The sequence below is a fragment of the Kogia breviceps genome, chromosome 8, assembly GCF_026419965.1.
Source record: "Kogia breviceps isolate mKogBre1 chromosome 8, mKogBre1 haplotype 1, whole genome shotgun sequence".
Lineage (NCBI taxonomy): Eukaryota > Metazoa > Chordata > Mammalia > Artiodactyla > Physeteridae > Kogia > Kogia breviceps.
The window spans coordinates 71,677,985-71,690,851 of record NC_081317.1 but is presented as its reverse complement, the minus strand read 5'-3'; the positions used below and the strand labels follow the sequence as shown (position 1 = coordinate 71,690,851).

The 12,867-nt window shown below is 42.8% G+C and overlaps 1 protein-coding gene across 3 annotated transcripts in view; it reads left to right on the top strand.

The window, feature by feature from the left end:
• The window catches only part of DOCK8 (dedicator of cytokinesis 8), a 225,745-nt gene that overhangs the window by 151,043 nt on the left and 61,835 nt on the right, over positions 1–12,867 (top strand). For all 3 annotated transcript variants that reach the window (XM_059073322.2, XM_067039548.1, XM_067039549.1), the window contains exons 24-26: positions 1,492–1,587; positions 7,482–7,631; positions 9,647–9,760. In XM_059073322.2, coding sequence (XP_058929305.1) covers positions 1,492–1,587; positions 7,482–7,631; positions 9,647–9,760 — 360 coding nt within the window. The remainder of the gene's footprint in view (positions 1–1,491; positions 1,588–7,481; positions 7,632–9,646; positions 9,761–12,867) is intronic.

Genomic DNA, 12,867 nt, shown 5'->3' with positions numbered 1-12,867 from the left:
TATCTAGGACCAAGTATCCTGTTTTTGTTCATCCTGAATTCCCCTCAGGGTGCACTGTCTGGGTCTCAGTGGCCGGTGGCTTGATGGTCTGGAAACATTTGTTGTTTACTGAAATAACAGGCAACATTGTTTTGGTCCACAACAGTCTCAGGCAAACTGAGATGAGTTGGTTGCCCCACCTTTAGTCTTAAACTTGTTCCCCATCAAAGCTGTTGTCAAGAGTATTAACAAGTATCCAGATAAAGTAGAGAATGGGAAAGATGCAAACTGTGTAAAAAATCACTGTCTGCTACATCTGCAGTCAGATGACTTGACAGGGAGTGTAGACATAAAGTGGAGCAACTGACCCTGGGACAAAGAAGTATAGAAGTTGGGTGAGTTCAAGCTGCTACCCCTATGCCTTTTAATGCAGACAATCTACTGATAAACCCAAACCTCATTTCCCACAAAGCCATAGCAGGATTATAAAAACAAAAATTGTGGCGGGCTTCCCTGGTGGCGCAGTGGTTGAGAGTCCACCTGCCGATGCAGGGGACGTGGGTTCGTGCCCCGGTCCGGGAAGATCTCACGTGCCGCGGAGCGGCTGGGCCCGTGAGCCATGGCCGCTGAGTTTGCGCGTCCAGAGCCTGTGCTCCTCAGCGGGAGAGGCCACAACAGTGAGAGGCCCATGTACCGCAAAAACAAACAAACAAAAACCAAAACTTGTTCCATCTAGAAGGGAGTTGAAATACCATCTAGACAGTGGTTCTTTGATTGAGGTCCCTGGACCAGCAGTGGCAGCATCACCCAGGAACTTGTTAGAGATGCAAATTCTCAGGCCCCACCCCAGACCTACTGAATCTGAAACTCTGGAGGTGGGCTCAGCAATCTGTTTCTTAACAAGCTCTCCAAGGGATTCTGACGCACATTCAAGTCTGAGAACCACTGCTACCAACTGAGTTTATAGTTGAGAACATTGAGGGTGAGGAGAGGAACAGCTTACACATGGTCACACAGAGGGTTTAGAGTGGGACCTGGAAGGAAAAGAACAGAGTCTCAGTGCCGACTGCTACCCAGGAATGCTTCCCCCATGGAATGTATTAGCTTCACTCCCCTGCTGAGGCCATTCCTTCAAACCCAGCTCTCCAGTAAGGTTTAGAAGCCCCATGTGCACAGGTTTCCAGTGACTCAGAATGCTCTACTGCCTTTTCTTTCCAAGAAAGGATTAAAAATATACTCCTGCCGTGCCCCCTTCCTCCCTTGCAACTCCTGCCTGTGTTGTGTGGCTCTGGGAATTTGGGATCCACACAGCCTTCTCCTACCTACTTAAAAGGCCTTCCAGTCTCAGATTATGTCAGCATTGACTCTGCCATCCACTGTGGTCTAAGACATCTAGGACACATACTGACAAGCTATTACAATTGGGAAAAAAGAAAAGTGGGGTTGGCGAATAAAGCACCTAGTACAGACCATCATTATGTAAGTGTAATGTTTTTGTGTTTGTTTGTCCAGCATTTCCATGAGGAGCTTGCCCTGCAGATGGTGGTCAGCACTGGAATGGTGAAAGAAACCGTCTTCAAGTACTCCTGGTTCTTCTTTGAGCTTCTGGTGAGATTCCTGCATGTTTATATCTGTGCTCGGTAGGGCACGAAAAGCAGACAGGCAGTGAGGTTTCCCATAGTAGGAACTGACATCTTATCTACTGAATTTGCTCCTGCAGAAAACCTGGGGTCATTCCTTCCGTTTTAACTCTCCCTCGGCCCTTCATCCATCTTCCACCAAATCTTACTGATTCCACCCTGAAAATCTACTTCCACCTGCCACTTCTCACCAGTCTTCACCGCCCCCCACCTAGTCAAGCTGCCGCCATGTCTGCACTCGCCTCCTCTTTGCCCACCTGCATTCATTTGTGCCCTCTACGCATCCAGTCTGCACAGGGCAACTCAAAATTGGGCAGATAATGACACTCCCCTCTTTAAAACCTTTCAATGACTTTCAGTGTACTGGACATAAAGCACGCATTTTTCTCATGGCCTAAAAAGCCGTTGGATGATTCTGTTTCCCTTCATCTCTAACCTTATCTTAGACCCTATTCCCCCCCTCATTCAGCCACATTGTTTCCAGTTTGGTCCTTTGAAGATGCTGAGACCTTTTCAGCCTCAGAGCCTTCTTAAGATTCTTTCCCCTGTACATACCTTTCATGCCCCCCACATACATACACACTTTGGGAGTTCTTCTCTTTAGGTTTCAGCTTTAATGTCACCACTTCTGAGAGTCCTTTTCTGACCACCTTATACCATAATATGTCTTCCACTCTATTCCTCTCCTTTTAAACAGCCTCTTTATATCCTTCCTAGCACTTATCACAATTTGTAATTGTTCTTCTCTCTTGCCTATTGGATTTCTAGGATTGGGGTCTATCTTCTTCATTATCTTATCTCTAGCCCCAGAACATGTCTTGGCGTAGTACAAGCACCAGCTAATATCTGTTGGGGGGAAAAATGAAACTTGTAAATCTGTTTACCTGCAACTTCTATCTGTTCTCTAGCAGAAAAGCAGAAGGGACAGCATAGTCTTTAATTTAAAAATAAAGAGAATAATAGTAATACCTATTTTATACTAGAAGTGAAAGGATTTTGCCATAAAGCCACTAGAATAAGCATTTTGTCAACATTGATAAATTGAGATGAATTGTGAAATGAGGTTAAATGAAAAAGGTATGAAAGCACAGACACTAACTACATAAAAATGCACACACAAACAATCCAGAGGTTAAAGAGTGGATTGAGATTTAGTGATAGAGTTAGCTTTATATTGACTGGGTTCTTTCCTCTGCAACACTGTTAAAGTGGATGATTTTTTTGAGAGAGAGATGGTAGGATTTTCACCTGAGCTCTAGTTTATCTATGTAAGTTCAAGCCCAAGTAAAAGAGAACAATACTGAACAATAAGACATAGAGGACAAGAGGGTCAAAGGAAACAAAAATAAAACATACATTGGGGAGGAAATGGGAAGTAGTGTGCAACAGAGTTAAAAAGAAGTGAGGCCCATGCCACAGAAGCACATCCAGGATGCAAATCCCTTAGAGTTTCACCAAGTTCCCACCCCTCGTTTGAGAAAGGTACTTCTAGAGAGATGTCTTTTCCAAGCACAGTCCCAGATGCCTGCAGCAGAATCACCTAGGGTGCTTAGTGAGAATAAAGCAAATCTGGAGCCCCTCCCTAAAATACTGAGTGCAATGGGGAGGGGGAAGCCGGCGGTGCATGAACCTGTCTGCCCAGGTGCCTTCCAAGCATGCGGAAGATCCACTAGTCCACACCACCTCTGCTCTGTGAGGCCCGAACAGAGCTAAGGGTCTCTATATGCAGCCAGCACCAGGAGTTTGCATTCTAAAAGCCAAGCTGATTCAGGTGGGTGGCTGCAGCTCACAAGTCTTGGAGCAAATGCATTAGCAGTGAGACATGAGCTTTGCAATCTGGCAGGAAGAGGCTGGCCATAAATTCTGTCTTGAGGCAAGAGAAGGATCAAAACCACCACTGTGTGCCCGGTACATCCTGTTTCTATGTACCCATCCTACCACCATCAAGTTTCTCCATAAAGAAGATTTACTCAGGTGGTAATCTATCTATAGATAATTCATACAAATAATCTTCAACTGAGTTGATCTGCCATATTGCAACTTTTAAAAGACATGATGCAAAAACTCACTTTGACATTGTGGAAACTCTTAGAAGAGAGTCCCAAAGGAAAGCAGTATCTCAGTTCAAAGATGTTTCATGTCATTTACTGACACACATGCACACATATGCACACACTTCACCTAATCATTCTTAGATCTTATTTAGTAGCTATGTATTATAAGCTCTATCGTGAGCAGTTATCCCCGATGCAAACACAGGACCCTGAGGCTAAGTAGGGGTTTGCCCAGCCCTCTCAGCCAGGGAGGGGCAGGGCCTCAGTTCCGCAATGCTCTAGTCCAAATTCTGTTCCTCTGCCATTCTGCTTCTCCTTGGAAGCTTAACGTGACAAAACATTTTCTTAGCCTACCGTATTAACAACATGCGAAACCTTTGTATTCCGAAGTCAACTTTAATGGAGTGCTGCAATCACTGTCCGTTTCTCAGTCGGCATGAACTCAGCATTGCTAGCCCTAAATGGCTCCTCGTGACATCTTAGAGCTCTCTTTCAAAGGCAAGTTTGCATTGTCTGCAAATGTAATGATACTCTGTCCTTCATATAATACCAGTGACAGCTGGCAACCCCAAGGAAGGAAAAATAATAACACCTAAAATGTGTTGAGCATCTATATACTTGCTAGGCACCCTTGTAAGCATTGTAAGCGTCATCTGGTTGAATCCTCAGACGACCCTCAGGCAGGAGCTTTCCATCATCCCCAGTTTACACATGGGGTTGGAGGAAGGGTGGAGGCCATAAGGAGAAGTCTCCAGGTCCGCCAAAGACTTCATCAGTACCATTTCAGTGCCCCTAACTGCAGGGATCTGAGAACCATGGAACAGGTGAAAATTGCCTTTGATCTTGCACATTTATTTACTAGAACTCAGTAGGCTCAGGGAAGAAAGCAAAAGCTAAAGCTGATAGCCCTCCTTCCTCTAGGAGTCCTTTATGGTAAACAGATGCAGAAGCTGGAAAGTCCGTCCTAGTGATACGAGTGCTTGGAGTGGGTTGGTCAACGTGCAGATCACCCAGGATACTGACTACCCGGTCGCCCAGGGCTCTGCAGGTTATAACTAAGTCTGTCAGGGTCCTCGCAGGACAGCGTTGGCATTGCTCAAAAGGGTTAACTGAAAAGCATATATCAAAGGGACTTTGCCCGGGGTGTGTACCAGGTTACAGGAGCAGATAAGGGTTGGTGAGACACCCTGGGAGCAGGAGGTGCTGGAAGCATTTCTCTCTCCTAGCTCTAAAGAAGCAAGGGTATGGAAGAGTGTAACTGGGGGCAAGAGAAAGGTGAGGCAGAGAAGAGGGTCCACGTGACAAGGAGCTGGCGTCTTAGAGAAACACTGCCACTGCCAGAAGCACGCCGCACAGGGATGAGGGCAGTGGAGTGGATGGGTACCTGGACCACTCTTCTCCTGCCCACTGGTCCCCTGATGGTGCCTCCCATTTGCCAGGTCCAACCAGAAGCCTAAGTTCAAGGAGTCCTGAATGATGTCGTCTACAGGGATCAGCTTCCCAGGGCTCAGAGATAGATGGAGAAGGGCAAGAAAGGGAGCTGGAGTTTGCATTTGGAGGCAAATGGAAACTATCAGCCCCAGCCAGGACTTTGCAAGGAAATCGATCTTGGACCCAGACAGGACGCCCAGTCCTCCACGCATTGCCTCTGCATTCGCCTTACAGATGCCTAGGAAGTTGTTTCAAAACCAAAACAGTTGTTTTTTTTTTCCCAAGAAGCTTGAGGAGGAAGGAATGACAGCCTCCTTGGGCTTAGCCAACAACCCGGGCAGTTTAACATCCTTCAGTTGTATTAATGCCCACGTGCTAGTGAACAGCCACTTTGGCCTCAGAGCTGTTGAACACAGTCCTTGGGCAGATTTCACACTTGCTAATGAATAAATCCCCATGCTTCTAGAAATTGCTGAGCCAGACTTTGGGGATCCAGAGGTAAATGGTGACCCAGTGTACCCAGGACATGAAGTTCTACACCAAGGGGTTCTTGGTATCCCAGCTTTGAACGGGTCACAGAGGCCAATATGGAGGAAAATATTTTCCTGCCTCATCCCACCCTACAAATAACGGGCCAGGTCTCCACTACTACTTCTACTGGGTGTTCCTCTCTTGAGATGCAAAGAACATAGTAGTTGGCAAGTCGGTGACAGTCTGGCAAGAGGCCAATAGTTGGAAGTATGGTATCGTGAGGATTATCTATTTGTTTGTAGGATGGCCAAACTCAGCAGGCAGGAGCCGAACACAACAGTGAGTTCTAAAAGCCCGGTGCTGGGGTGGGTTAGGCAGCAGGGAATCAGGAGCAGGTAGCTCTAAACAAAGGGGCCTCGTCTTCCTCGGTCCTTTGTTAGGATCATAGTGAGAGAGGCGTTTTGTCAGACAAATATTGGGTCCAGTTCCCACCCCTCATTCAGGTCTTCCATAAAGTACATGTGACTCTGTGGGGTACAGACACTTTAGTGTGTCCTGAGCCAAGAAGGACTCTACTGGGAAGAGAAACTGTGGTTCTTACCCTGGGCTTCAGGATTTTATGTCCTTAGGTCTTCCCCAAACTGGCTATGGCATTATCTGAACCCAGAAAACACATTTACCTATCTGTATGTTTTCACTTCTTAATTTACCTCTTCTGTGTTTTGTTTTGGTTTTGTTAATCTCTGTTTATCTCAGTGCTAAAAATATTGCCACCCCTGCATTCTTAGAAACAGAAGTCTGCTGTTAGCGCTCTTGGGAGTGAAAGTCATTTTCCCATACACTGTCCCTGTCCCCTGTTCTTCCAGCCCTGACCTAGTGGGTCACCTTCCGGCCAGTGTGGGTGGTTTAAGTTCCAGGGCCATTTCTTTATGCAGTGACTCTCAGACTAGTGTGGACACATTTATGGAAAGGGTAGGCACCTGACCACAGCCTCTCCCAGCCTTTCCCGTCAGACTGTTCCTAATAGCTCTGAGCAGCTTCCAACAAGACACAACCTCAGGCGGTATCAAAAGGGGGTGTATTAACCCATAATCTCCTGGCCCAGGAAGAAGTCCAAAAAATAAGCACAATTTGGGCTTAAAATTGTGGTAGGCATTGAGCTGGTATTGTACTAGTCGTAATACAGAGAATCACTGATTGATATACAGGTTTTTATTTAAACTACATATACATTAAATATGTATTTTAAATATATAATTATATAATATAAATGTATAGATATATATGTATATTTAGCAAGCTAGTCGTATAAAACTCAGAACATAATTTCTCCTAGAGGTGATGTTCCAAGCAGTGGTGAAGTTTCCAGCTAGCATACTATAGAATGGTTTCTGGAAAAACTGTTCTGTTCAACTGGAAACTTGACATAAGAGGACCATTTCTCTCTTCTTCTCCTTACTGTAGTTTCAGAGACAGAAATTACTTCAGTTCACATCAAAAACAGTTTCATAAACAGCTCCTCTTTCTGGAATGTGTTGTGTACCATGATAAGGTGGTGCCTCAGTGGCCCTAGGGGCCCAGTCTAGGTCTGCCTTCCCAGTTGAAAGGGAGTCTTGTGACACCGCAGCTGAAGAATTAAGCTCCCTGGCTTTGTCAGCAGCAAGAAGGGAGCCCCTTGACTTGGGGTCAAGAAGGGGGCACCCTTCCCACCTCCTGCCACCATGGTAACCATCCGGGTGTCAGGAGCATTTTTCAGATCAGAGCCTGCTTGGGCAACCACCAGCGCAGATAGAGTGTTAGAAAGTCCATTGCTAATGAGCTTTTCTTCCAGGCCTTTTCCCCTTTTCCACAGTGTACAAGCAGGTCACCAGTTTCCACATTGACTTTTCCCCTATCTTCTCTGCAGGTGAAAAGCATGGCCCAGTATGTACACAACATGGACAAACGGGACAATTTTCGGAGGACTCGTTTTTCCGACCGTTTCAAAGATGACATAACTACTATTGTTAATGTGGTCACCTCGGAGATTGCAGCCCTTTTAGTAAAACCTCAGAGGGTAACTGTGTCATTTTACTCTTTACTTTCTGAAATTTTTTACCTTGGGCATATGTTATTTTCATAATCAAAGAAAAATAAGCATCATCTTAAAACAGTAATTAAAATGTAACTAACATACTACATAACAACTAAATGCAGTCTGTTATACTGGACAGGACCCTGGGGTGGGGCTGGGGACTGCTAGCAAGAAATTACAATATGGATTTGCAATAGTTTCAATTATTGTATCAATGTAGCTACGAGAGATAATATTCTTATTCTTTGGAAATATACCCTGAAGTATCATGAGGTAAATGGGCATGATATTTGCAACCTACTCGCAAATGGGTCAGAAAAAAAATTGTATATGCGGAGAGAATGATAAAGCAAATGTAGCAAAATGTCAAGTATTGATGCATCTAGTTAAAGGAGTTCTTTTTACTATTCTTGCACCTTTTCCTTACGTTTGAAATTATTTCAAAGTAGAAAGTAAAAAAAATATGTAAAATGAAAAAAAACAAAATTATAAAATTTGAAGCAGAATTTAAAATTCTATAAAATTTGAAGCAGCAGTGACCATTATCAATACCTTTATCATTATGAAGAATTTGTATGCTACCATACAAATACTCAGGAGAAGTATTTGTATGGTAGCATACAAATACTACAGGTATCATACTTCTCCTGTACTCAGGAGAATGAATTTCCATTTGGTTATTTCTTTCTTTTTTTTTTTTTTTTTTTTTTTTTTTGGTTTTTGTGGTACACGGACCTCTCACTGTTGTGGCCTCTCCCGTTGAGGAGCACAGGCTCCGCGGCCATGGCTCACGGGCCCAGCCGCTCCGCGGCATGTGGGATCTTCCCGGATTGGGGCACGAACCCGTGTCCCCTGCATCGGCAGGCGGACCCTCAACCACTGCGCCACCAGGGAAGCCCATTTGGTTATTTCTTATGGCAAATTTTGTGAGAGCGGCAATGGTGTCTCCATTTTGGCAGGCATGGAAAATGAGGCACAGTGAGGCTGATAAATTTTCCAAAAGTCACACAGCTAGCAGCAAAGTCAAGACTGAAGATTCCAAGCCCAGAATATTCAGTTTCTTAAGGAGTGGTCCATGTGGAGGATGCTAAAAGCATGAGGACTTGCCACTCCATGGTAACTGTGGAAACTACCAAGTCTCCATCCCTGACAGTGGCTGGTCAGCTTGGCCTGAATTTGCAAACTGTACATGATAACAAAAGGAAAATATTTTAAAATCATATTTTCAATAGTGTCAGAGCAAATTGATTTATAATTCTGAGAATAAAGGATGTAAACATGAAAAAGTGAATCCCCAATTGCTCTGAAGTGCTGTGAAAATCCCTCGTAAACATGAGCACTGAAAAGTAATACAAACAAAACCACGGCCTCGATTCATGCAAGAGTTTACCTTGTATGACTCTGACCTCTCTTAGGCTGGGAATGCTGTCTAATTAGAGAAAAAAAATTCCTTAAGTAAAAACTGGTTCTTTTATCCTGATTAGATTTTCTGCAACAGTCCTTACAAATTAAGAGTCTATCTCATTGAAGATAGTGAATACATTTCAAGTTACTTTTGCCAAAACAATAGTTACCAGAATTGAATAAATTATAGTAGAGCAATATAAAGAAATATAAGAAATATGAGAAACCAGAATGTGGGAAAATGTTCATAGTATAATGTTGAATGAATAAATTCAGGACCCTGTTGTAGATAGAGAATGAGCTCAATTATATACAAATAAATATGCACGTAGGGAAAAAAGCCTAGAATGAAATGTATCTAAATATTAACAGTAGATAAGGAGTTACTTCATTCAACACTCATGGCATCAATTAAGTTCTAAATTATATTTGCTATAGCTTTGCAGGGTTACCTGCTTTGCTCAGTATCTTCCAGAGGGACACTGGCTAAAAACATAGGACCTGCCTCTCCCAACTTTCCCATCAGATACCTGGGAGTTTATGACCAGGGTTTACCCCCAAATGATGTGGGTGTTTGTATGTTTGTTTTTAAGGAAATTGAACAGGCGGAAAAGATCAACATCAGCCTGGCTTTCTTCTTGTATGACCTCCTCTCACTCATGGATCGTGGCTTTGTGTTTAACCTCATCAAACATTATTGCAACCAGGTGAGTGTCCCCTCAGACCCAGCCCTGTTGTTCTGGTTCCTTCCCATCTGATGTGATGCTCATTGCCGTGGCATACTCTTTTGTTCATTGCCAAGTTAGACAACTTGACTCTTGTACATTCTGGTTTTGTGGTATATTTTTCTAGTCATTTGTTTTGTGCCATGGACATCTGTAGACACACTGGTTTGTGTGGATTCCTGAAGCATTTACCAACCCAGCACAGAAGAGCCAACAAGTTAATCTATGGGAATTGAAATTTGTTAGTGATATGAGCTGCTTTCTTCAATTTAACATTTAACAGAAATTACATGACTGTAGCATTCAGTCTTTGACCAGGTATAGAATTGAAAATATGAGGTCTCTCTTCTCATATCAGGGTAATTAATTAAATTGTAGTTGTGAAATTCTGACATTAAAGAACCCTGGTAAAATCAAAGAGACTGAATTTGACCTGGCACGAAGCAAATACTGTCCTCTGGTGTATCTGTAGAGGGTTAGTTCCAAGACCCCTCCGCAGCTCCCCCAAGGATACCAAAATTCATGTATGCTCAAGTCCCTTCTATAAAATAGCATAGTATTTGCAAATAATTTACACACATCCTCCCACATACTTTAAATCATCTCTGGATTAGTTATAATATCAAGTATAATATAAATGCCATATAACTAGTTGCCAGTACAAATTCAAGGTTTGCTTTTTGGAATTTTCTGGAATTTTTTTTTCCTGAATATTTTTCAATCCTCAGTTGGTTGTACCCATGGATACAGAAACTGTGGATACAGAGGGCTGACCGTATTTTATAATCCAGGAGCATCTTATCAGTGCCCCAGATTTTTCGAATGAAATTCTTCTTTTGTCCTCTATCCTCCTCAAACTATCCCAACAATAGAAATGTAAGTAGCAGTTATTATTGCTGCTGCTCCTTTCCTTCCATATTCCTACTTTAGGACCACTACCACTATCCTTGCCACTAACATCACTACCCGCCATCACTGTCTTCACTGCCACCAGTATCACCACCCACCACCTCCACCATCACCATCACTGTCACCACCCCTGGTTTCTTCCACCCCTGGACAAAGCACTGTGTTAAGCACTTTATAGAAATTGTATCATTTGATCCTTGCAAGGTGTCATTGTCAATATTTTGCAGATTATAAGGCTGAATTTAGAGGAGTTATGTAACTTCTCCAGGGAAGAAAGAGCCATGGCTACCTAACTCGAGGTATAGTAGGGTAATTACTCTGTACCTTAGATAAGTCATTAAATTTCTTATCGAAGAAATTCGTGAACTTAGATAAGTCATTACATTTCTATGGGTCTCATTTCCTCATCTGTAAAATAAAAGGATCTCCTCTCCCCACTAAAAAGACCATGACTATTCTAAAGAGACTCCTAATACGGAAAATGACTTATAAAAAGTGAATCCTAAGGAAACATCAGAAGTCCCAGAGCACCAACATCTTGTGCAGCCTGACCTCCTGACCCTGCATTGATCTTCCGTCCCTATCCCACCAGATTGGAGTGGTGGAGGAATGTGCCATTTCTCTTTGCCATCCCTCTTAGGTGTTTAGGATTGCAGGTCACTGGATGAATTGCAAATATAAATTAATATGTTTTTCAAAACTTGAAGTTGAATATATGGAAAGGGGATACTGGAACACCACTATAAGCCCAGGGTTAGCCTCTGTTAAAGAAAAAATTTATCCATGACACGTGGTAAACTGTAAGGCAGACTTTATTCAGGACCATTGTGATAGGTGTAGGGACCACTGCACCATAGTTTTTCAGTGTGGGAGAGAGATTGTGTTCAACTCTGAATACAACAGGAAAAATGCCAATTTATAGCCAAGGAACAGGGTAGGAATAGTCAGTGGATGAAAAATTACTAAGAGGAAACATCAGGGGTAAAGGAAGAATTCTGACCAAACTAACCTAACAGGATTTTGCTGAAGGCAGGCCAGGTGATCATTTACCACCTGGGGTATGGTGAGGGATGAGGAATTTGGTCAGATCTCAAGAGTGATCAGTTATCAAGGGTGAGGGATTCTGGCTAAACTGACTTAGCAACATCCTTGTGAAAACAGGGCCATTGAGGCTACTGCTTTGGGTCCTGACCTTTGCAAAGGATGTTTTGGGAATTGCACTTTACTCTTTCTTAAACATTGCTAAAATTATTTTTGAAATTTCTGTCTTCATGGAAGTTTCAAGGGATCTGTGAAAGATGGCCACAATGTGGTCTTCTTTCAAATGCAAGTATCTTGTGCTTTCTTAGAAAATATAAACAGACCAATCACAAGCACTGAAATTGAAACTGTGATTAGAAATCTTCCAACAAACAAAAGCCCAGGACCAGATGTCTTCACAGGCAAATTCTATCAAACAGCTAGAGAAGAACTAACACCCCTCCTTCTCAAACTCTTCCAAAATATAGCAGAGTAAGGAACACTCCCAAACTCATTCTACAAGGCCACCATCACCCTAATACCCAAACCAGACAGAGATGTCACAAAAAAAGAAAACTACAGACTACATATAACTACTTATAACTGATAAACATAGATGCAAAAATCCTCAACAAAATTCTAGCAAACAGAATCCAGCAGCACATTAGAAGGTTCATACACCATGATCAAGTGGGGTTTATCCCACTTGATGCAAGGATTCTTCAATATACGCAAATCAATCAACGTGATACACCATATTAACAAACTGAAGACTAAAAACCATATGATCATCTCAATAGATGCAGAAAAAGCTTTCAACAAAATTCAACACCCATTTATGATAAAAACCCTCCAGAAAGTAGGAAGAGAGGGAACTTACCTCAACATAATAAAGGCCATATATGACAAGGCCATATATGACAAACCCACAGCCAACATCATTCTCAATGGTGAAAAACTGAAAACATTTCCACTAAGATCAGGAATAAGACAAGGTTGCCCACTCTCACCACTATTATTCAACATAGTTTTGGAAGTTTTAGCCACAGCAATCAGAGAAGAAAAAGAAATTAAAGGAATCCAAATGGGAAAAGAAGAAGTAAAACTGTCACTGTTTGCCGATGACATACTATACATAGAGAATCCTAAAGATGCTACCA